The 25,541-nt window shown below is 31.5% G+C and overlaps 4 protein-coding genes across 4 annotated transcripts; 3 read left to right on the top strand and 1 right to left on the bottom strand.

Annotated features, from left to right (window-relative positions):
• Positions 1-1,365: 1,365 nt before the first annotated feature.
• Positions 1,366-5,710, bottom strand: LOC121220171 (protein sym-1). Its single transcript, XM_041099444.1, has 7 exons — positions 5,233-5,710; positions 4,080-4,167; positions 3,331-3,425; positions 2,906-2,978; positions 2,722-2,814; positions 2,502-2,588; positions 1,366-1,588 (listed from the first exon to the last, which is right to left on the bottom strand). The coding sequence occupies exons 1-7, from the start codon at positions 5,589-5,591 to the stop codon at positions 1,508-1,510; spliced, it is 876 nt and encodes a 291-aa protein (XP_040955378.1). The 5' UTR covers positions 5,592-5,710; the 3' UTR covers positions 1,366-1,507.
• Positions 5,711-7,604: 1,894 nt separating this feature from the next.
• LOC107926228 (uncharacterized) lies at positions 7,605-10,285 on the top strand. The gene is made up of 8 exons (XM_016857017.2): positions 7,605-7,921; positions 8,053-8,155; positions 8,251-8,310; positions 8,707-8,769; positions 8,856-9,056; positions 9,183-9,294; positions 9,380-9,597; positions 9,892-10,285. The coding sequence occupies exons 1-8, from the start codon at positions 7,821-7,823 to the stop codon at positions 9,982-9,984; spliced, it is 951 nt and encodes a 316-aa protein (XP_016712506.2). The 5' UTR covers positions 7,605-7,820; the 3' UTR covers positions 9,985-10,285.
• A 5,980-nt stretch (positions 10,286-16,265) lies between these two features.
• On the top strand, positions 16,266-18,269 carry LOC121220055 (asparagine--tRNA ligase, cytoplasmic 2). Its single transcript, XM_041099204.1, has 5 exons — positions 16,266-16,349; positions 17,219-17,283; positions 17,394-17,523; positions 17,608-17,666; positions 17,962-18,269. Exons 1-5 carry the CDS (start codon positions 16,266-16,268, stop codon positions 18,143-18,145), a joined length of 522 nt encoding a protein of 173 aa, XP_040955138.1. The 3' UTR covers positions 18,146-18,269.
• Positions 18,270-19,023: 754 nt separating this feature from the next.
• On the top strand, positions 19,024-24,054 carry LOC121220170 (uncharacterized). Its single transcript, XM_041099443.1, has 5 exons — positions 19,024-19,222; positions 20,077-20,391; positions 21,287-21,488; positions 22,729-22,957; positions 23,639-24,054. Exons 1-5 carry the CDS (start codon positions 19,124-19,126, stop codon positions 23,856-23,858), a joined length of 1,065 nt encoding a protein of 354 aa, XP_040955377.1. The 5' UTR covers positions 19,024-19,123; the 3' UTR covers positions 23,859-24,054.
• The last annotated feature ends 1,487 nt before the right edge of the window (positions 24,055-25,541 follow it).

Here is a 25,541-nt window from a genome sequence, read left to right as displayed (position 1 = left end):
GAATTTTTTCAATTTGATCTTTGAGGATTTTAGGCCTCGAATTAGTGCCTAAGTTTGAAAAAAAATATTTTATGGACCCTTACATTATATCATCCATGGTCTCTTTCTAATTACTCAATGATATTTCAACAATTTTTTATGTAATTGACACATAATTTTGATAATTTTTTATTCTAAACCTAAATCCCGAACATAGAACCCCATACCCAAAACTTTGAACATTGAATCTTGAACCCAAACATTAAACCTTGAACATCGAACCCAAAGTTTAGAATTTATGATACAGGATTTGAGTTCGAGATTCAGGATTCAAGATTTTGTGTTTGGAGTTTGATATTTAGGGTTCCAAGTTCAAGGTTTGGGATTCAAGATTCAGAGTTCGGAGTTTGAGATTCAGGATAAAAAATTACCAAATTTATGCATCAATGACACAGAATAAATTGTTAAAATGTCGTTGAAAAATTAGAAAGGGATCATGAATAATGTGGTAGGAAGAGTCTATAAAATGATTTCCTCTAACTTTGGCTTTGACATTCAATTTGATCCTGAGCTTTTTTTTTAATAATAACACAAATGTTAAACGCCACAAGATGTTGCTTGATTTGGTACTAAATTTAACTTTAAAACTAAATTCAATGTTGCTTGATTTGGTACTAAATTTAACTTTAAAACTAAATTCAAGTACCAAAATGGTACATTAACTATACATCTAATATGTTATGATTATGCTTGTATAAGATTCTTTTTGAACCATTGTATAGTATTTTTAATATTTAATTTATATTAATTATTTTAAAAATATTAATTTATTTCAAATATAAATATTCCATAGCTTTTTGTATTATTCACAAATTTAGAATTTAATATTTTTATTTTTATTTTCAAGAATTTAGTTCCGTACTTTCAAAATTTTAAAATTCAAATTCAAATTCAAATATTAACATTATTAAAACATTTTTTTAATTTGTCAATATGACATTTTAAATAAAAAAATATTTACTTAATAGCAAATTAGCAATATAATGTTAATGTGACATTTAAAAAAAAACTCAATTAATAACAACATAACTAACAAAATAACATTGCGGTGAATTTGAATTATGAAGAGTATAGAAACTTATGACGTATTTTAATTTTCGCTTAAAAATTTTAATTTTAAAGTTGAAATCCAATTTGAGATAAAATCAAACTATTTGAGCTCATTAAATTAGGCTCAGCCATGCTTAATTACTTGTGAAAAACAAACTCAAGTATATATACTCGAGTTTGAATTGATTTTTTTCGGTCTTAATAAAATTATATTAAAAAAAGAAAAACTCAATCAAGAGTCACTCGAATCAAGTATTAAAATACTCGAACTCAAACTTGCTCAATCCAAATTATTATCTCAAAAAAATTGATAATACAACTGAAAATCAGTACTGTATTACATGGCTACAATGAAAACTAAACTCCTGCATGCACTCTATCGTTACAATAAGCCATGACTTGTAACTCAAGCAATAGTTTACTTGGTTAATATCTCTTTGTGAGCTTTAAATGAGAGAATCACATTCCAAACCAAAGCAATAAAATTTGCAGCAAGGACCTGAAAATTTCCGAACCACCGACAATGCAGTTAGAACATGTAAAAGAAATTGACCAGCCGGAAAAGAGATGTTTAAACTGAATCTAGAAAATAGGGTTTAAAGTAATGAATCAAGGAAACTAGAACCTAAACCAAGAGAACAAACAAGCATTTGTCAATTCAATGTATTCAGCTTCATGGGACATCAAGATCGAAATGAGTACAGTTGTTTTAGGACAATATGAATACTACCTATGTTACTTGGACACAGGTGTGAGTATCAGACATTTGTATGGTTAGACTTTTTTTCATATATTTGGAGGATCCTTGAAGGTCAGATCTCCATATCCATGTGTCTCGCACGAGGATCGGACATGGGTATTTCAAAGAAAAAGAAGAGTCCGAGCAACATGGAATACTAACATGACAGCTAAACATCAAACCAAAAAGAATTGAGCACATCAAGTAAAAGTTTTCAAAGTGTATGTACTGAGAACCACTAACATGAGTCGCATTCAAAATGCTTAGATATAATCAACCTCTCAACACATTAACCCTAATTGACAACCACAATTATATTGCCTAAACTTGTTTATCGTGATTCATAACTCATCGATAACAGTTTAACACAACTAAAATCTACGAATTGTTTGAAAATAACAAACTGCTTAAAAGGCTCTCTTCTTAAGTATAACTAAATGCTACCACCAATTAATACAACATGAAGCTATTTAGTAGGTTGATGTTATATTATAAACAGTTAATACACAAATCATGTTAATTTTTTGAGTTATGTAACGAAGTATGCACGTTAAGTTGCGAGTTTAATAACCCTATTGAAATTGTATTAGACATTTGTGATAAAACAGCACAGCAATAGTTTTTCTTCCAATGATAATAGTAATAGATTCTGATCAATTTAAAAAAAGATCACCTGGAACTGTTGCGGGATGAACCGAAAGTTGAGAAATTGGAAAGGTATCCATAGCTGCCAATTTGCAATAACAGCAGAAAACCATTCCTACAGGGTGAAGTTTAAATATGTGTGAGAGAGAGAATGCAAACCCGGGAAAGTAAATGAAAATGTCAAAAACCAACTTCAAAGAATGTATAAATATTTTAAGGTTAGAGATGTGCCAATGTATTAAGACCACCTGTCGAAGTTTGGGTATAACTTGCGACGGCTTTCCTTCTAGTGTCACCAACGTGGATAAGAAAACTCCGATAAAGATAGGAGAAAACATAAACTGCACTATGTTGCATACGAATTAGTAGAAACGCTTAAACCAAAGGAACTAATAGAAACGTTTGGCAGATTTAGTACGAAAGATAGCTTACCTGATCCAGTAAAAGCCGCAAGATAGCACCTGATGCTCCAGGCAATTTTACCAAGTTACTTAGACATAAATACCTGCAAAATTACCGAGTAATATATGAAAAACGGAAAAATAATCTCAAATGCAAAAACGAATTGTTTTAAATTAAAACAAGCATGGTTCCATCATGAACTGTCTAAGAAACATAATAAATACAAGAGAACTTTGCATATGATGCCCCAAAATGCGTTATCCCGAAAGTACAAGTCATCCACTTATTAAAATTCTTCCATAATAACTTCGATAAAAACGGGGATGATTTATTAAGACATCCGATTTTGAAATGTAAGCAAACAATATAAGTAAAAAACCAAAAGCCACATTAACAAAACAACAAAGCACTAGAGATTCATTTTAAACAAACAAAGAATAGATCATGAAAATTACCAGAAGTGCAATGTAGGACCAACTAACACCAAACCCAATAGTGTAAACAGAAATGTCCTTTTCACGTCTAGGGATGGCGCATGATCAATTGCAAGCTGAAACCAAAATTTTCAATGTCAAGTCATGCCTAATATTGCATTAAAAAGATACAATAATCTATATGATTTAACTGAGAGATTTATATCTCAAACATAGCAAACTACAATTGCCTTAATAATAAAGGATAAAATAAAACAAGGAAAACCCAAAATTTTGCTATTTTGCTCTTGACAGAAAACATTCTCATGCTATTTATATCCTCCACTTTCGGATTAATTTTCAGCTTTAATTCTTATCAAATGGTTAAAACTATTATTTCATTACATCGTAACCAATAGCACATGAACACAACCATCGTATTCCTTAGGGAAGACACATTAAAGTACTGTTTCCATTGCTTTCAACCAGCAAGATGATAGCACAAGTTCTTTTTTACTAATCACCAATTTTGCCTATTTTATTCAACAACAACGGCTCTGACATGGATAAAACTATACTCTTAACACTGCTTCTCAAAAATACATTTTTTTAACAAAAAACGGCACTTTGAATTGAAAAAAAAAAAGAAGAAGGAAAAGTAATCGTTTTGTTGTGTTTACTCAACAAAGAAAATAAAATCAAGTGAAACTAGAAAACCAGATGGAAAACCAGGAAAAAGGAGGAAATTACTCATAGTGCATTGTCATTCTAAATGGAACTTAGAAACTTACTTGGCAAATCAAATCTCCAACACAAGTCAAAAGTGCAGATGTCACTGCTTTTGTCAACACGGGATGTTTTGCTAGAAGAGCCAAATACCTGTTAAATAAGCAACATAAATACTTTGGAACCAAGCCAGAGTAGTAGTTTAGAGTACTAGTCCTGTGAAAGTTCCATAACACCATAACAAACACTCCTCAACCAGCATTCACAAGAAGAAGTAAATTTTCTAAGAAACCATTACAAATGCTTCATAAATGAGAAAGTATTATACCTTTAAGCAATCAGCATAATCTTGTCCAGGAAAATACAAAGCTTAAAAGTTTCTTATGGTCATGTTATTCAATTTTAAGCAACACCTTTAAGAACAAAAATCGGACAGAATGTAAAATCAACATGCCAAGTGTCCTAAATCATACACATAGGTAGTCTTGTTTATGTATGTGTATGTGTATGTGTATATATAGGCAAACTCAATGATGGCTTTAAACACAGATGATTGGCAGTCAATAATGTAAATTACTAATTAAACAGATTTTGTAAGTTTTTATCTAAAATCTTCCAATCATCTACCTCCATAACATCCCACTTTAGAACTATTCTCAATTCAACAAATAAACAAGTATGTTTATCAAACTAACTTTATGCAGCCTATCAATAGCATAGGTAGATACTATCTCCTTAGGGAACCAAAGCTAGAACAAGCTACTGAACAATTGAAACATGAAGTACCACCAATTTTGTTATCAGACATGGTAAAACTATTTCTTACTGATGAAGGATCTAAATGACTAGAGTTTTACTAAATTCTTTTACCCTATTATCGAACATTCCCTCTCATTGTTCTTCTTCTTCTTCTTCTTCTCTTCTAAAACATTACCGAGTACTTTCATCGCATTGAAACAGCAGTAATAATCTACTTCATTCTAGTTCTACAGCTTGTTTACATTCGTCACTAAACCAAGCTATCCTACATGTAGTGCATTGTGAGTTTAAGCCAGATAAAACATGTATATCGAGCAGCCTAATAACGAAACCTTTAATGACAAGCATTTTAGATAATTGTATTCAAAACATCCATCAATTTGCAGCAGAGAAAATTCGAAAAATAGCAAAATGATATTACAAATTTAAAAAAGCAAGGCAAGGCTTTTAGTTCATTACCATGAAAGCAAGGACCAACCACTTTCTCCTCCATTATTACCAGTCCCATCACCTTTGCCACCAGAATTTCCATCACCGGAACCTCCAAACCCACCGTTTCCACCGGACCCACCGTCCGAAACTGCTGACACACGTGAATAATCCAAACCCAACTGCCCAGCTCCCGTTTTGCGAGCACCCCAGTCCTTAAAAACAGCTCGATGGTTCGAACTCGAAAGACATGGATAGGAACCGTCTTTGGACTCTCTAATGGGGGACCTAGTACCACCTGCAGGAAGGCACGCGTTTTGGGAAGAAAAACCCGTAAAATGGCACAAGTGAGGGAATTTACGGGTAAGTATAGCGGAATTTAGAGCCATTTTTTTTTGTCACTGGCAATTCACAGACCACTTTGGTTCTATGGGATTATGTTTTATGGCTGTGCCTCTGCTATGAGTGGAAGGATAGGCGGGCAAAACTGAAGTGGAGTGCCCTCAGTAGTCCATTTTAAGCTGAAGCAGAATGGTTAAATTCTATAAAAGATCCCTGTACAATTCAATTTTTACTGATTCAGTTCATTTTGTTATAATTTGATTTTTCTCGAAACGTATATTTTCAGAGTAATTTTTTCAATTAATTTCATCAACAAATTTGAAGCCATGTTTCGATAAGGTAAATGCTAGAATTCTTCATGGCTTCGGTTAGGTTGCAGTTCAATTTTTTAAAATAATTGTATCCATTCGATTCCCTATTTAATTGATTTAATCAGAAGATTCAATTGACGAAACTTCAGACATTTAATATAATATAATATAATATAATATAATATTTTAAAAAAATTATGCCATAATTATTTAATTTTATAATATTAAAAATCATCATAACCAAAAATAAATATTTAATATATTTAAAGAATAAATATATTTAACACGAATATAAATATTAAAAATATATAATTTCGTTACATAATTACATAATTATTAATTTATATATATAAATAAAGAAGTTATTAGTTAAAATTATTTTTAACATAATATATATAATATTTTTATTAAATAATTACATATTTATTATTTTATTTATATAAATAAAAGAGTTACTAATTAAAAAGATGAATTAAAAAACTTGAAAATAATATATTTATTAATTATTAATTAGATTTATAAAAAAAAGTTTAAAACAATATTTAAGCATCTAAACATTTTGTAAATAGTGTGGTCAGACACATCAGAACAAAACGCATTCTACAGCGAGCGTTTTCTATTTCTCTCTCTAAAATCAGTCTATTTTCGATCTATTTCGCTCATTATATTCCAAAATCGACATATATTGCTAATTTACCCTCTTTTGCCTACTTACATATACAATTAATTATATTTGCTTGAAATCAAAATACTTTTATCATATATAATTAAATCAAATCAAAATTATATATATAATTACATAAATTTAAATCCACACAATATTAAATCAAAATTTATCGGCAATTTTAAAGGTTTATCACATTTTTAATTTCATGATTTATATTTCTCGTTTATAATTTATGTCTAATAATGAATTTTATCAAATTTGTAAAAGCTAATAAATTAGAATCTTTATTTTACATTGTCAGAATTTAGTCACCATATTTTCTGAAATTTGTAATGTTAGTCTAATTATTGGTAAACACGCTATATTGAATTGTTAATCTCAAGGACAATGACTCAATAGTACGGTTTAACATGGTTACTCAATAAGCGTTAATATATCATTTGATACTAGAGTTTAGCATCGACGTTCAACTTGGTACATGAGTTTAGCTTCAATTTTTAAATTGATACACAAATCGAATGACACAATTTGGTCCAATGAATGTTTGAAAGGTATGCAATAGTTAAATAATAAAAAAATAGCCACATAGGTACATAATTGGAAAAAAAAACCCGGATACCTAATTGAATATTGAACTAAACTTAGGTACTAACGAGAGAAAAAAACTTAGGTACTACATTGAACATTTAAGTCAAACTCGTGCATCAAACATTAAAGTGAAACTTAATTACCAAATACTATATTAACATTTTTCCTGAAGTAGGAGGACCAAATTGAACATTTAAACGAGAAAAAAAACTCATGTACTAAATTGAATATTTAAGTCAAACTCATGCGTCAAATCAAATTGAACATTAAAGTGAAACTTAATTACCAAATACCGTATTAACATTTTTCCTAAAGTAGGAGGACCAAATTTTGATAATTTAAGGGATGAAATTCGTAATTAGGCCTATACTTTATCTTTTATATATATTGGGTCAAACTAAACCGAACAAATGAACGGCCCAAATCCCAAATCCCAAATGCCGATGACCCAAAGTCTAAACTCTTAACTAAACCGAACCAAGCCCATCTGAACCGTTAAACTGCAGCTTCCTTTTTTTGTTGTTTTTAGTGCTAAAGAAAATCCGGTTCACCATCTTCACATATATGAATTGATCAGATCAAATTATTCAGATTATAAAGGAAAAAGAAAAAAATTAGTGAATTTTGACTGGATTGTTCTTGGATCCAAATTTTTGGAGATTACAGAGAAAGAAAGATTGATTTGAAAATACACAATAGGAATAATCGCGATGGGTTTCAAGATATTTGTGGTGGCGATGATGGTGGGTTTCATCGCAGCGGCTCAGATTTCATTAGCATCCACCGTGCCTGCTTTTCTATGGGCTCCTGGGTAAGTTTTTTTTTTCTTCATAGTTTTGATTTCATTGAAGCATTTTGTAAAAGAATTGAAAATTTCTAGTTTAGGGTTCTTGTAAATTGGGATCTCATTTATTTCGAATATTTTTTATTTGTGATTTGCAGTTTCTCTAGCGTTGAATCGAAGGAATCTGTAAATTATCAGATCATGTCTCCAAAGGATCTAGCTAACTCTGTTCTTTCTCAAGGGGGATGGTCTGACTTACTGGTAATTTGAGCTTTATTCCCCTTCAGTATTATAGCCATGGTTTTTGAAATTTGTTGATTTTGTTGATTAATTGCGATTATCCGTTTCGATTTTAGTGCTCCGAGAGGAAAAATGAGCGCCCTGTTGATCTCGCCGTTGTTTTTGTTGGTAGAGAGGTAATGTTGGAATTTTGTATATTATTTTATAAGCTTCACAATTAAGCATCCTTTTTTCAAACCTCTGCCCACAACATGGAAAATTAAAATAATAGTAGTTGTATTTAGCTGCTTCTTTTTCCCTTTTCAGTTGTATTTTGCAGAGTGAATTTGTTTACTTCTTTTGGTACTGCAGTGGCATAGATTCGCTATGTTATTTTATTGAAATCTAAAATCTAATTCAATGAGTTGGAACTATTTAGCATATGAATACAACAATTCTTGTTGATGTTCGTGTTATGATGTTGATAAATATTTATTCATTTCTTGAAGTTCACTGTTGCATTGTGGTAAGCTGCAATTGGTGCTAACTTTCATGTCCACGTGACTTATGATATTTGCTTTTATTCTTTGTAGTTGCACTCTTCAGATGTTGCAGGGAACAAACATGCAGATCCGGCTCTTTTGAACTTGCTTAAGGTGACTAGATTTCACCGAGTTGGGGTATTAATTACTTTGGATTCCGGTTCCCTGTTTCTTCGTCACTGATTCATATTGTTGAACAGGACTCTTTTACCAAGACCAACTTCTCAATGGCGTTTCCATATGTAGCTACTTCTGAGGAGGAAACAATGGAGAATTTGTTGGTTTCAAGTTTTAAGGAAGCCTGTGGGCACGGTTTGGGAGTTGCTAATGTTGCATTTTTGGAATCGTGCTCTATAGAGGGTGGAGATTTCCAGAAACTTGCAAACTTGCATTCGGTCCATGTAAATCAACTTCAAAAATTTTATTTTAAATGCATCAATACAAAATGTGGTATTATGGAAATGATCAGTACCTTGTCTTCTCCATCTTATTAATTCCTTTACAATTTTCTGATAAACAATAAACAGGATCATCTAGTTTCGAGGATGGAAAAGAGAACAAAGGGGGAGACTGATCTGGTTGTCCTATGCCATGGAGGCTTTCAGTCTCTGAAAGAGCTTGACCAACCATTCCCAGAGAGTATGCTATATTAGCACATGTCTTATCTTAGTGAAGACTGATTACTCTAAAATGTATTCACGTGTTGTTTTATTTAAATATGCAGGTGAGATTTTGACTGAAGTCATGAGTTCTGTGGAGCAATCTGGGGCAAAATATGCAGCCCTTTATGTTTCCGATCCCTTTAAGTCCATCCACTATCCCGGTTATAGAGAGCTCGAAAGGTTTCTTGCTGATGATACTGCAAAGAATGGTTCAGCCAGTCCCAAAGTCTGCGATGAGGTTTGCAAGCTAAAATCATCACTCCTTGAGGGAGTTTTAGTTGTAAGTCTTTGTCTTTGCCCTCCACATTTCTGTTACCTCTAATCTAACAACAATGCTTTTCCATTATGAGTGTTCTGATATGGTTATATGGATTTGGAAATGCATTCTTATTGTTTCAGTGTTTACTAATCCTTTCTTGGATTCAGAATGCTTTTGTAGTCACGAGTGTTGTGATGTGGTCATATGGATTTCAATATGCGTTTTTTCTTTCAGTGTTGGTCTTTTCCGTCCATATCTTATTGCTTATATTATGCCTAGAGGGATCCTTATGTGGCCGCACTGCATGATTTTCAGGGAATTGTGTTGCTTTTAATCTTAGTATCAGGCCTTTGCTGCATGATGGGCATTGATACTCCAACAAGATTCGAGGCACCCCAAGAAAATTGATCTGTCTGTTTGGTACAACCTAGCATCTTTATGTTGTAATAAGGCTTCTGTCCTTATGGTATCTACGAATTGGTTCTTTGAAACTGCACAAGATCATCCATGACCTGAAACAAGCACCACAAGCTTGGCATCTAGAGCTAAGTAGTTTCCTTCTGCAATATGATTAAGAACTCAGTTCCATATGTTTGTTTATTCATCTATGTTAAGGATTCCATCCAAATTTTATTTCTTGGTTTATGTGAATTATCTTGTAGTCCTAGGAAGTAATAATAATAATATGATGTTCAGTCTTTTCTGGCAACAATTGTCTCTTATATTAGTCTTAAAATATCATGGTCTTTGAATTATTTGATGTGTTGAGGTAATCTAAAGTTTATAAGGGTTGTTTCATTTCTAAGTGTTACATATCAGTATCGAAGCAAAAATGATACATCAGCTCATACGGTACTAACTACATTGCTTTAGATGCACACTCCTTTAGTCGACCTGCTCACTATTCTGAACTGAGAACACGGACGTCATCAAAATGAAGCGCGGTCACTTACCGATGGTGGTTCGATATCAGAATTGCAGTTCCATCATAAGCTCACCGAATTCGTTTACGGGATTATGTTGAGCAGTTTTCATCTGCTCATTCATGGTGAATAGGGTTCCATGTATTCTACCAAACTTAGGGTGTGATGTATCTCCTGCAATGAATTCATGAGTTCTATTACTCACCTGAATGGAACTCCGACCTGGCACCTTTCGAACACCTGTCTTTCATCATCTTCCTTGCCATTACAGACTTATCCATTCTCCCAGCTGAAGCATTTATATTGGATAAAATTGCATAGTTCCCACTATTCCAAGGCTCCAACTGTACCAAATGGAGCAAAGCTAACTCTCCCAGCTCAGCATCACCATGAGTATTAGATGCAGCAAGAACAGAACCCCCATTTAGCTACATTCGGCTGAAATGGCATCCAACTAACTAGTTTGAGCGCTTCTGCTAGGTAACTGGCTCGACCAAGTAAATCGATCATACAACTTGCAATGCATTTCAGTGCTGATATGACGGCAGTCCAAGTTATAACAGTTCTATGGGTCATATTCTCAAACACTTGCAATGCATTCCTTATGAATTCGAATGCATTTCAATTAGTGCATTTTTAAAGGTAACCATTTGATTCGTTTTCGAATGTAGCCATGAATGCATTCTCCCAATTGAAACAATAAATTAATTTACATATTATTTATTTTATAAATTAATAATTGATCAAACGAAAAATCAATCAACATTGTTAATGACAAATCTTATAATTTAGCAATTAAAATGATATTTTTTTATTTTATAATAAATAAATTTATTATTTAAAAAAATGACCTAACCGGATAAAAGAAAGTTCAATTTTAATAATATAAATAACTCATATTTATTTGGTTTTTTATTAAAAAACAAACAAACCAAATGGACATCCTTGAAGAAAGGATCTACTTATACAATGTTATAACTTTTTTTATAATCCAATTATTGAATTTCATGTTACATTCAATTTTTAAATAAAAAATATTTTAATTATTTGTTTTATGTAAAATGGTTTCAACCCTTAAATATATATTAATATAAACGGTATTTTAAATCGATATAATCGAGATATTGAGCTAACTTGAAATTTTACATACATAATAAATACAATTATATTAATAAATTTAACAATTAATTATAAAAAAATATAAAATCATATTAATTTTGCACCTATACAAATAGGTGCCTTGATATACATGGATCCCATATTGAGAAATGCCAGTTTACAATAATAAAGTGTCGGCATATACATAGCTAAATCAATACGTTGTTGAAAACAATAGAAGCTACAAGTCTACAACAAGAACACAAGAAATTGGCCAAATACAATATATGGATAAAAAAGAATCAAATAAAAAAGCAATTTTCGATTATAATAGACTCAATTAAGGTTTAATCGACTTTGATTTGGACAATTATTTTAATTAATTAATAGCTTTTAAAAATTCAAACTAACCCGGCAAAGAATGATTTAATTTAATTTTTAATCATTTATAATATATAAAAATATATTATTGAAGTCTAATAAATACTCTTTATTGGGCATAAAAAATTAGAGCACGTTTGGTTCGCTGTATTGGATTAGCGGTGTATTGGGTTGGATTAGAGGTGTAATGGAATAGAGGTGTAATAGCAAATCAACTGTTTGGTTGAATGTAATGGAATAGAGGCGTAATAGTAAAACTGTGTTTGGTTGAATGTAATAGAGGTGTAATAGCATAATGGAGAAAAGTAAAATGACCAGAATACCCTTAGCATAAATTTGTTTTGGTAAATGATTATTGTTATTGTTATTTAAATTTTAATAAGATTATTTATTATCAAAAATAAATAATTTAATCATATTTAAACATAATTATTATTTAATATATTTTAATTAAAATATATAATTTAATAAAATTCTTAATAATTAGCAGAAATTTGTTTTGGTAAATTATTTTATTTAAATTTTAATAAGATTAATATCAATAATAAATAATTTAATCATATTTAAACATAATTATTATAAATATATTTTAATTAAAATATATAATTTAATAAAATTCTTAATAATTAATATTCTTATATGAATTTACTCAAACCATATTATTAAATATGATACTGTAAAATATAAAATAACATAATTATTATTAAATATAATATAATTAAAATATATTATTTAATAAAATTCTTAATAATTAATATTCTTATATGAATTTACTCAAATCATAATATATGATTATAACTAATATGATTTAATTAAATATATGATTTAATAAAATTTAAAATTATTATAACTAATATGATTATAGTTTATGAATTTGTATAATTTAAAATAATAATTATTACATATAATTTAATAATAATATATAATTTCATAAAATTCTTGATAATAAAAATTTTCTTATATGAATTTATACAATTTAAAATAATTAATATTAATATAATTATATAGTGATATATAATTTCATAAAATTCTTAATAATAAAATGTTCTTATATGAATTTACTAAAATCAATATATAACTTGAGAATTATATTATGCATAAACATAATTAACTTATATTAAGAAAAGGTTAGATGAAAATGAAATTGTACATTAAAATCCATATGTTATATAGTTTTACAACATCAAAAAGTTTGAACATTGATATTTAATGGTAAGAAAGAAATCTCCTAACCCATTCCAATCGGGCAACTGAAGGTAAACTAAAGAAAACGATCATTTGAGTTGGATGGTCGGGAATTTTACTCAATGCATCATATCGTTGATCGTCGGTTAAACCTTCAATTGACCATAAGGCTGAATATAAATTTGAAGCTCTCTCTTCCATATGTTGTTCTGACTTCTGCTGAACTACCACCTCGGAGGCAAAACTCCTACTGATTTGATCGCCAACGGCCTGGATTTTCTCCCCGAACAAAGTGGCAGCCTCATTAAATGAAGAAAACATATTATCACGAGCATCAGATTTCTTCTTTCTCTTGTTTGAAGATGAGGAACCCCCTTGGTCTCGATCTCCTCGTGGATCCGTACCAGAAACATCCATGTCATCTAAAGAGACGTCAGCTTCGCAGTCATAGAATGTGTTTCTCTCTTCATTCAGATCTGTAGTACGTTCATCATCAGCGTGTATTTCTTCAAGAACATCAGCAGCTGTTTGAGCATCTCTCCCAGTTGCTCGATCTCTTGCGTATATGGTAGTAAGCTGGTCATAGTAAGGGAAAGTACGAAATCTGAATTGGGCGGCTTCTTTGTGACTCTAAAAAAATGAGGAAATCATATTAGTCGTAAGTTTGGTAAAAATAATATAATAAAGACTTGAAATAATCTTACCTTTAAATAGGACTCCCAAACCGCATCTTCAGCAACAACGAGCTGCCTATGCTCGTCCCAACCAAAACCGCTATTGTTTTGGCCATTAAGCATGTCGTAGACGATTGACCACTCCCTTTTAAGTAACCTAATCCTTGATTCAATATTAGGTTTCGCCTTCAACATTGCATTTGGTAAAACCGTTTGTAGCTTTCTTTCCAACTCGTTCAAATAACCGGCTTTGAACCCGGTATCAGCATTAAATGTTCCAACATTGTGCAGGTCCACCATGCTGGAAACTAATGCTGCATCTTCCTCGGGAACCCATTTTCTTTTGCTTCCTCGAGAAGCTTGAGCATTTGATTCTGGAACACCTGACATAATGATCTTAAGAATAAAAAAAAAATAAATTATATTAATTACTATTTTAATATCATGATTCAAAAGGTCAACACTTTATAAAATCTAGTAATTAAGTTGAATATTTGCAAGTATCAAAAGTTCCATAGCACAAAAAATTTAAAATTATAACACAAGCTGAATTAGAAGAAATTATATTATAATTTCTGTATTTTAGTACAATACAAAAATAAATACAAAAGTTTCACAAAAGTTTCACAAACTAATTTCTAGATGCTTGCCATTCATCGAACATTTGGTTGGCTAGTTCCATCCTCCAAGTAGCCCAAGCATCCGATGGATGAATATTTGTGATATTCGGTTCATCGTCATCCACCACATTAATTGTAGGTAATCCTTCTCCCACCTCCGCTTCAATGGGATCACTACTCATATGGGTTCGAATAAAATTATGGAGCAAACAACATGCAATAATAATTCTATTGTGCACCCTTACAGGATAGAACGATGGACTCCTAAGTATTCCCCATCTAAGTTTTAATAAGCCAAAGCATCTTTCAATGACATTACGTGCTGAGGCATGTTTCATATTAAAAAACTCTTGCGGAGAACTTGGCTGATAACCCTAATCCTTGGTCTATGTAGGCTAAGGCTGGCACCCATTCTAAATAAGAACCAAACCGCGATTCTACAGATTTCCAACCATATTGTCACAGCAATACTAATTCTTTTACGCCTCACACTTTGTGCAATTAAAGGCAGACGAGCCATTACTGCAACATTTTAAAATTAGAACACACTATCAAAGAATTGAAGTTGCAATTACACATTATCGAATAAAAATAAACAGCACAAATTTAGAACACACGAAGCAAAAAATTAGACGACTAAATGATATCGTTGCAACTTTAATTTCATTTCTTTATCAATCACCCAAATAATAATGAAAGAGTATATTTAATTACTGATGATTAGTTTAATTAAGGTTTTATAACTTTTATAACATTTTAAATGGTAATTTCATTTTGTAAAAATATAATTAACTTTGAAGAGGACTTATTTTTTACAAGAATTGTTACTTAGCTGTCTAGTATCAAGTTTAAAATACATGTTTAGCATTTTTTCATCAAAAAATTATTATTATTAAAATTTCAGAATTCTATAGAATTTATTAATTTAACAGCCAAATTTGACTTTTTAAGTAAAATTTGTATAATTTTATTTATCATAATATATATACGTTAATTTTAAAAACTTCCTTACACTTTCACAATTATAATTTTAAAATAGAAGCAGGGGAAACTTTTCTGCTGATAAAAGATCAACTTAAAATGTAATTTCTCTAAAATAACACAGAGACTACTGCGACCAAGTTAACAAACATCAAAGTATGCATGAAAATAAATACTAATAAGAAGATTAGTATATGGGCTCAATTAATATATTCAAAATTTACACAGTAAAGAATATCAGTAAAAATAAACATCATTTAGTTGTATAGCATAGCATAGAAATCATGAACAATAGCATAAAGCATTTAAAAGTGACTCATTTATCTACCCGGTGCAGGGAAAGCTTCAAACAGAAACAGTACATATAAATACATAAGAAATGAATTTTCACGTGACAATGAACATTCAAATGTTATTTTACTCCTCCTTAATGACTACAAGTTTACAAAGCTAAATATCAAATACTGTGCCATCGAGAAACAAGTAATGAGCAATACAAAGGCTGTAATGAGCAATACAAACATACAAACAAAACCATAAATACCAATGGAAAACTAACCTGTAATGAGCAAATCGGGGACGACTGCGATGAAGAAGTGTTGGAAGAAAGAACCTGTAATGATAAAAGGGAAATCGATTAAGTGTTGAGAGACAACAAAAATCAATAAAGAGGATACTTGTTTGTTGAATTTAATCATTTAATAATTCCAACATTAAATCTGTTTTTTGAAGTTAAAATATTCAACTGAAACCAAGATTGACTATCTATGCTACCCTAAAACAAATAAAAATGCATAAACATAGGGTGAGGTCGACATGTAAATGAAATGCCTGATGAACCAGATGCTGGAATCTGGAGTTCATTACTCAGTTCCTGTAAAACTTTTAATGCACTGGATATTGGAGCTAAAGTTGCTGAAAAGTTGTTCGAATTGGAGCAAGGAATGAAAAATTGATTTTTATTACCATAAACAAAACAATATATAATTTTTATAGACAATTCTTTCTACCATAATGACATGATATCTCCAAAGTAGATCAACCAATTCCAACACATAAAAGAAAAGGGATATTTCGACCAAATCAAAGCAATAAGGAACAAGAAAGAGGTGGAGCTAAATGGTGGCAGGGGGCCTTGGCCCCCAAAATATTGGAAAAATATTTTTTCTATTGAAATTTTTAAAAAAATTTAATTAAACTCTTTTAGATTAATGAGAGTTTTTAAAATTTTCTCATTAAACTCCTAAGCCCCAAAATTTAATCCCAAGATCTGCCATGGTTAGTATCTATAATTTAGGCCCTTTCATCAGTCGAACCATTAGCGTGAATGTTAAATATCAGCTCAACTCAAATCTAACATGAAGCATATTGGCATATTTAAAACACGTGAATCAAATTGAAAAAATTTGTGTAACTACTACATAATCAACTAATAAATAAACCTCTTGGCACTATCTTCTTTATTAACACATAAAATCCATTCATGTAATAAGTACATGAACTTATAATTTAATCCACATATTCTAAATATGCTCCATATTAGATCCAAATTGGCCTTTAATGCCTAAATTGACTGCTAGATTGATAGAAAGATATGATTGATACAATATTGATAGTTTAAAAACTCAATTAGAACATTTTCAACAATAAGAACCAACTTATAATATAAGCAATCATTTAAGAACGTTTGGTGCAATTAACCCACATTAAGCCGGCCAACATGACTGCCATATGTTTAGCAACTTATGTCTGATCAAAGTGTTTCATTCTTCAACACCAGGTGACAGATAAGACTTTCGAAACAAAACTTCGATGGGGAGTCCCTTTAACAGCTGAACATCTAAGGTACATATAATCTGGCTACTAACAAAGAACTATCACATGCAAATATCCTAAAACAATACGAGACTTTTCCTACAAAATGTTCTTATTATTTTCCATTTACTCAATGGCAGCTACTTGGCTGATGATCACTATAAGAGACCTGTGATTATTTATGATTATCCAAAAGCAGTTAAGCCATTTTATGTACGCTTGAATGATGATGGAAAAACAGTGGCCGCTTTTGATATGGTTGTACCCAAGGTAAAGCCTAAAACTTGAAACAAATATATTGAAACAGTGGGTGGTTTTGAGTTGGTTATGAAAGATGGATAAATGGTAATGCAGATGGGAACAGTGATTACGGGTAGCCAAAGTGAAGAGCGGCTTGACATGCTAAGTGCAAGGTAATGTCAAAACAACTCGAACTCAAAATGACTTGTACCAGAAATGGTCTGAAATGATTCAAACCCATAACGATCCGATCTGAAAAATCCAAATCTCAAATGTGAATGAACCGACCTAAAACTACTTGAACCCAAAACAACCTGATCTAAACTCTAGGTTTATCTCAATTCTTCTAATGATCACTTTAAAGCCATCTTAATTTGGGTCTATTCTTGAGGACTGAACTATTCTCAATACTATCCTTATTGATACCAAAGCCTATTTTCCTTGTTTGCTATGGTTTTCTGATTTCAGAATGAAGGAATTTGACTTGTCAAGAGATCAGTACGAATGGTACCAAGATCTTCGCAAGCATGGAACAGTCAAGCACTCTGGGTTTAGACTAGGGTTCGATCTTATGGTTCTTCTTATGACTGGCCTCACTGATGTCAGAGATGTAGTTCCTTTTCCCCGAACTCATGGCAAAGCCAACAACTAAGAAACTGTCTATAAAGTTCATAAAAATAGAGAGATCATAGTTTCAACTTGGTTGTGTTTCAGATACAGAGAAACTCGTGTAAAAAGATATTCTAAATGCAATACATCTTAATCTTATAGCTAAAGATGCTTTAAACAAACTGGCTATGGATGAACTATCACCAATTCACCATTGTTGTGCAAAATGAAGTGCCATTAAATCAAATGGAAAGATAAATGGAGTTCAAAAAATCATTTTCACCTGCTCAATATCACAAATGCCTTCTCTATTGTGGACTACCAGCTGAACCCGAAAAACAAGCAAGAAGTTCAGATAAATACACATAGATAAAAATAAAAATAAAACCCAGTAACATCAAAGCTATCCCAACACTAAATTCACTGTGTTCATAATCACATAAGCAAAATTAACAAAAAAAACAATGAAACAGAGAAGAAAGAAAAAAACGGAGGAAAAAAAAAAGCCAAAGGACTGAATGAAACGGGAGAATACCTTGATTGAGAGGATCAAAGAAGGGAAATTAGTGGTAGATCCTTCGATGTAATTCAATCCAGATGAAGAGAAAGGACGGCGAAAATGATTAGGGAGAGGGTCGGGTAGGGAGGGAGGGTAAAACAGGGAGATGGGGAGGGAGGCCGGAAGTAATAGCTAATACACCGAAAAGGGAAGGGATTGGAAAACACGGGAATTTGGGGATTAGGGGCGTAACCGATTACGCGCGTAATACCTATTACAGCGAACCAAACGCCGGAATAGGGGCGTAATGTAATACGCACGTAATCGGGGCGTAATGGATTGGGTATTACGGCGAACCAAACAAGGTGTTAGTGTCATGAGTTTATAATATATATTTTTATTCAATAGGCGTTTCCCATAGAAAGAGAAAAATAAATATAAAAGAAACAGAATACTCAAAAGGAAAAAAGAAAACCCATAAATAAGAAAGAAAATCCGAAAAGTTGAAAAAGAAAAAGAAAAATGAAGAAATCAGGAGCAGCAGAGAAGAGGAAAGCTCGAAGATCTTCGGCGTCCGTACAAAATGTTGGCAGAGATCCCAGCTCCGACACTCCTCCTAGGGTTCGTCATTTTCTTTTTCTCATTTATTTTCTCCGATCTAGGGTTTTTGTTTTGAATTGTTAATTGACGCTTTTCTTTTTTAGATTTACAAAAAAAACTTCGTTTGGTTTTGATCTGAAATTTTTGTTATGAATTTAGTGTAGATATTACAATCGTTTTTTTTAACGAAGACAAAAATCTAATTTTATTTGCATTGCTAAGAAAACATAAGATGTTGATTTGTATTAATTTTTGGGACTAGTTTAATTATTGCATTCCATTTTTCATGTGAGGGAATTGAGGCAAGAAATTCTATGATCTTTTTTTTTTAATCTAGTTTATTTCTTTTGAAATGTTCTTTTTTATTATATTAAGCATTAAAAGGGGGGAAATGAGGAAGGGAAATTATGATCACGTTTAATGCTTTTTCCGGAAAGGCTCGGTGTAGAGGATATGGTAAAATTGTGGAAATTATGATGGCTTAGTTTCGATAAGTTTGCCAGACAAATTCGGAAAAAGTTGTTTCCATGGTGGAAAAATGATTGCATTTTAACTTACTAATGGTTAAAAAACCTGTGATGATATATTTTGCTGGACTGTCTAGGATGCTTTTGTGATTTGTACTTGTTTGCCCGACCAACTGGACTTATTTTACTCGAATGCGAGGGTTTGATACGATTATGCTCAATTTTTTTCCCAAGTTTTCCATGTATTGGAGGGTCATATCCCCATACATTTGGTTACTTGTGTCATGAATTTGAGGGTTACTTGTGTTCCAATGTGTTTGTCCTGGCCAATTTTTATAAGTGATAATAATTCGTGAATTTTATAATGTTATTGTTGTTTAATTTCTGTGACATTTCCTTTCTACCCAGAAACAAGCTGCCAAGCAGGATGTATATCAATTGTTTGCTGAGAAAGTTAGAGACCATAAAGATTTGAAGTCTAGATGGGCTGTCTTGCAAGAAACTCGTGTCGAATATTTTAGGGGGAAGGATTTTGTAAGCTTTATGAAAAATCATCCTGAGCTTAAAGAAATACTGGAATCAGATAGAGATCTTGAAACTGAAGATATTGCCAATAATTTGTTACAAAAAAATCTTTTGGTGCGGTGTGACCGTGTGGTGAAAACTGTTCGTCCGGGGAAGAAAAAGTTGTCTACCTGGCCTGCACATTTAGAAATCTTTCCTGTAAGTATTTTATTTGTGTAACATTAAAATATTTGATAAATCATTTACTTATTTCACTTTTAGGTAGTATGGCTGCTTGAGATTCTTATACAAAAATTTCTATATGTCTATATGTAATGTGTATTATTGTTTACTTTGTTAATATATTAAAGAGTTATCTCAAAATGCAGACTAGATCTGTCCAAACTTTTTCTGGATAAACCTGAAGATTTCATGCTTACAATTTGTAAATACTTTAGGCCTAGACTTATATACATTGATCTACTATGTTCTCTCAACCTAAGTCACAGGGGCTTGTTCCATCTTATTGAGTTATCCTCTAACCTGAAGTCTTCTATGTATCAAGGGTTGGAATCTCTTTTTGGTCTGATTAAGATGATAACTTCTGTTTCATGTGGTCTTGGATGCTTTTCTGTGACAAAAGGTGTTATATGTTATAAACATTCACTGTCATTTGCTTCTGTACAAAGTTTATTTTATGGTCCCTGCCCCACCTCCTGCCCCCTAATTTCTGTGCCTTCAATGCTCTGGTGCTGTTTTCATATTTGCTCTTGAAGTAATATGCATTTATTGTTCGGTTAAACTTGCATTATTCATTTTATTCGTCATTAAACCATTTAATTATTACAAAATTACACTATTAACCAAAGCAGACACATTGCCATTATTTGGGAAGACAATATAAAGTCTGCTTTCACATGAAACTAAGCTTCTAAATTATTGCATTTCGGAATGCTGACATTGGCATTTCAAACAGCATTCATTTGCTCTTGCAATTGACTATGGCTATTTGCCTTATGCTTTCTCTGTTTTCTTATCCATATTGTTGTTATTTTGCAGAATCACCTGTCTTCCTCAAACTAATGCTTTTATCTGGTTCTGACCCTTTTTGCAGGAGCGAGTGTTCTCTGAAAATGATGCCTTTTTTGCATGGACGTTTGTGAAACGAAGGCCATTATGGCAGACACTTCTCTCATTTTTCTGGCCCATATTGACTCTTGCAATCTGCTTGTTTCCTGTATATCCACATCGATGCAAATTACTAATACTCTACTCATGCGCGGGACTTCTTCTACTTATTCTCTCCTTGCTTTTATGTAAGTTTTTCTGTATTAATTTCTTTTTCTGGATGTTATTTGATATTAATATTCATTGTATCCTTTTCTATGTAATTTGGTTAATTATTTTCCAATATTAGGAACATTTTAATGCTATTAAAAACTAAATTTTTTTTGTTTACTATGTTAAAGTAGAAACATCGTTTGTAAATGCTGGCCGAAGAAAGCAGTTGTTAGTTTGATTTTGGGGTTGGTGACCAGCATTTGAAATGATGTTGGTACAATTCCTTGCCTATCAAGCAAGGTTTTTCTGCCCATTTGGGTTTTATTTGCTAAGTAAATATTACATTACTTTTAAACCCTGTTTTTTAGGCACTGAACCCTGTTGTCACGTGTGCCATTCTAAGATTGTAATTCTATATCATTACAGTTTTATCTAATGTTAGTGTAATTCTTTGCTCAGGTTTAAATTTCGGTTAATGCAACTAAACTTTTGGCCTAATAATGCCACTTGATGTAAGCAGTTACATTAATTCTCTCTTGCTTGGGTTACTGCACATACAATACAGATGTGCATGTAGGTTGCGCCCTTTCTATCTAGATGGTGCATTTGTTATTTCCGTCTTGCCAATAAGATAGATACATACAAGACAGATGTGCATGTAGGTTGTGTCGTTTCTATTCGTCTTGTCAGTAAGCATCTGTCTTAGTCACTGATAATATAAAACTTATGAATTGGTAGCGATTGTATATTCTCCGATCTCTCTTTCTCTCGTGTGTGTGTATACTACTGAAATAACAATAGCGTATGACATGGGAACTGAACTGAGCTATGGTCTTTGGGAACACAAAAATATAGCAAAACTCATATTGGCTATAACTGACTTTATACTGGAAGAGGAAATGTTGTATGTTAATTTCCTTTCCACTAATATTCCCCATAAACTAAATTACCAACGGCGTAATATATCACCAAAAAATTCCTTTAGGAAGTAAAATAGTGAGCCAGAGATACATGTTGGACGAACCAACTTTCCGGTCAAATTTAGGGACAAATGGAACTACCTTGCTAAACCCCTTATGTTTGCACTTATTGCTGTTGAGTTAACACAGATTAGTGTCTTGAACTGCCTGGCTGTGATCCTGGTTTTTAAAAGGTTGTTTGCATGATCAATTTTAGTTGTTCAAATCACCGGTTCTTTCTGTTTTTCTGTACCTTTCTTCTATTGCATGTTTGCTTTTCTTTTCTCTATTTTCATTCAAACTTCAAACTTTGTAGTGAGAGCTGCAATATTTGGTGCTGCATGGATCGTCCTGGGAAAGCGTATTTGGTTCTTCCCTAACATCCTTGCTGAGGAAGCAACGCTGCGAGAATTGTTCCGGTTTTTGCCCAAAAAAGATGAAGAAGAACGTCCAAAATGGACAGCAAGACTGTTTTATGCAATTGTGGCTGTCTTGGTTATATTGCTGCTGAGGCATCATGCTCCTGATGAGGCTGCTAGAGCAAGGTCAGTTCCAAATCTGCTCTTGGTCATAAGATTTTTTTTTTTATTAATCCAGAAAGCAGTGTGATCATATTATTGCGGTAAAAGTACCGCAGAGGCCCTTGTACTAGGAGTTGGATTACATTCTGCCCTGTCTACTCAAAAAATAAGCAAATCAGTTATCAGTCCATATACGTTAGTTCAAAGAGCATATTGGTGCTTTCTATTAAAAATTTCATCTATTTGTACTATTAAAAACTGGCGTAGCTAACGGGATAACAAAACAATGATATGTGGCATGCCACATGTACATCATGCTGACGTAGAGGGATCTGTTTTTAACAATAGAAATGGTGAAAATTTTAATTGAAGGACTAGTTTGCTTTTTGATTTAACGTATAGGGACTAATTTGCCCCATATTTTTTAGTAGATGGGGCAAAATGCAATCCTACTCTTAGTACAAAGGCCACCATGGTATTTTTATCTATTAGTGCTTTAAAAGGCCTATACAGTGCTTCATGATTTCCATCATTAAAGGCATCTTCACTCTCGATCTAGAATTTATGAGGACAATTGTAGTCTTCAAGCACTTACATATGTGTGTATACATCATGTGTTTCGTAAACAGTTTCAATCATTCTGGACTGGTGTTCTTGGAATCATTCGTCATCATACATCTAAACCCTTTTATACTACTCTTGCAGATATCAAAAACGGATGTCGAACATAATCGACGACGTCCTCGAATGGTCTCCTAGCCTAGCTCTCTCCGGGATGATGGAGAAACAACCAGTAGTTAATGCCACAGAAGATAACAACAAATTTTCAAATGAAAGCAAGGTAAACTCTGAAACTGTAACCCCCCCGGATGAAACTGAAAATCCCGACGAAACCGATCAACATCAGACCAATAATACCATATGATAACGATGATCATGTTGGTAGATGGATTATAGTTCCTAAATGAGTGTAATATCAACTGAAGAAAAAATAAAGGGCGGTTGGTTATTAAATTTGTGTTTTTTTGAAATATAGGTTAAAAGAACTAACTCTAGGGCACAGTTTAAGTCATGTGAGAGGTTTATAACTATACATTAAAATATTTGATGTTGCTTTTTTATGTTTTTGGTAACCTTTGGTTAAAATTGATTCCATATTTTCATTTATATATGCATTATGCCTATAAATTATTTTTTTGGCCTAAGCCATATAATCTGAATTGAATTATCTTAGATTAATTTATGAGAAATAGCTATCTATATATATATCTATTATATTAAAGTTCAAGGCTGAGTTGGTGTTACGAGTCAATTAGATATCAATTCAGTTGTGAAAAGATTAAAAACCCGATTCTTTTTATAAAGTACCAATTATTATTATAAGAGTGTTTTTTTTTGGTTAAAATGTGATGTTAGTCTATAGACTTGTAAAGAATTTGAGGGTTGTTCTCTTTACCTTTAAAGTTAAAAATGTAATCCATTTACTTTCTCAATTTGAAAATCCCAATCATTATGGTCTTTATTTCTCAAAATTTGTCAATTTAATATGTTTACTTTTTTACCTATCAATGAGGATGGTTAGAACTTTTTAAGTATTTTTTATTAAAATTTATCGATTAAAATTCCAACTTGACAATGTCAAAAAAAAAATCCAATTTAAAATTTTGATAAATTTTAATCACGTGAGGATTTAAATTTAAAATTTGACAAAGTACAAGACTAATGGCATATTCTGACTTTTTTTTTGTATTTTTATATAAAATTTATAAAGATGAATTTAAATCCATGTATGTCAAACTTGAATTTAAGATAACACAATAATAAATTAGAAGTTTTTCTTTTTGTTCAACACAATAATAAATTAGATGAAACATATAAAAAATGCAATTTATTTTTTTTAAAAAAGGACAAGTTTAAAATTGACGAGAGAGAAAGGTTTGTCGGTTTAAAGATAAAGCTAAACATTTTTATTTTAAAACAAAATAAATCACTTCCCATTTTATTTTTCAAACTTTTGGCGCATTTTAAAAGGTTATAATTATGGTTTATTTAGTCATATTTTTAATTATTTTTTTAATATAAGAGAAAGAAGTATCGAATTTAGCGTCAAATTTTTTTATCATTTAATAGATATAATTTGATATTTTAATCTCAATTTAAAATAATTTATTTTTTAATTTAAATTAATATTATTATTTTTTATAAAGAGTTATTTTCAGTATTCAATTGTTATATAAATTTATTACTGTCCAATGTATTTGATTAAATTTTCACTTGAGTTTGATGGAATGGTCAAATGCAAATTTATCATGGATAAAATATGATTGATTAACTTTTATTTAGCTCGGCTGATATGAGTATTGTTGTCAATGCAGGAATATGTAGGTTCGAGTACGTAAAAATATATTATTCTCCTATATATAGGTTGGGAAGGCCTATGGGTAGTTCTAAGCATTACATCAAAAATAACAAATATAATCAAAATTTATAATAAAATTATTTAAACAAAAAAAATTAACTTTATGATTTCCCCCTGTCTGCTTGATCAAATGCAAAATTATTATTAGTTAAACAATTTATTAGGCTTTTCATTTTGCCCGTGGTCGAA

Source organism: Gossypium hirsutum, chromosome D08 (genome assembly GCF_007990345.1).
Source record: "Gossypium hirsutum isolate 1008001.06 chromosome D08, Gossypium_hirsutum_v2.1, whole genome shotgun sequence".
NCBI lineage: Eukaryota > Viridiplantae > Streptophyta > Magnoliopsida > Malvales > Malvaceae > Gossypium > Gossypium hirsutum.
Note: the sequence above shows the minus strand (reverse complement) of the source record. Positions and strands in the feature narration are given on the sequence as shown.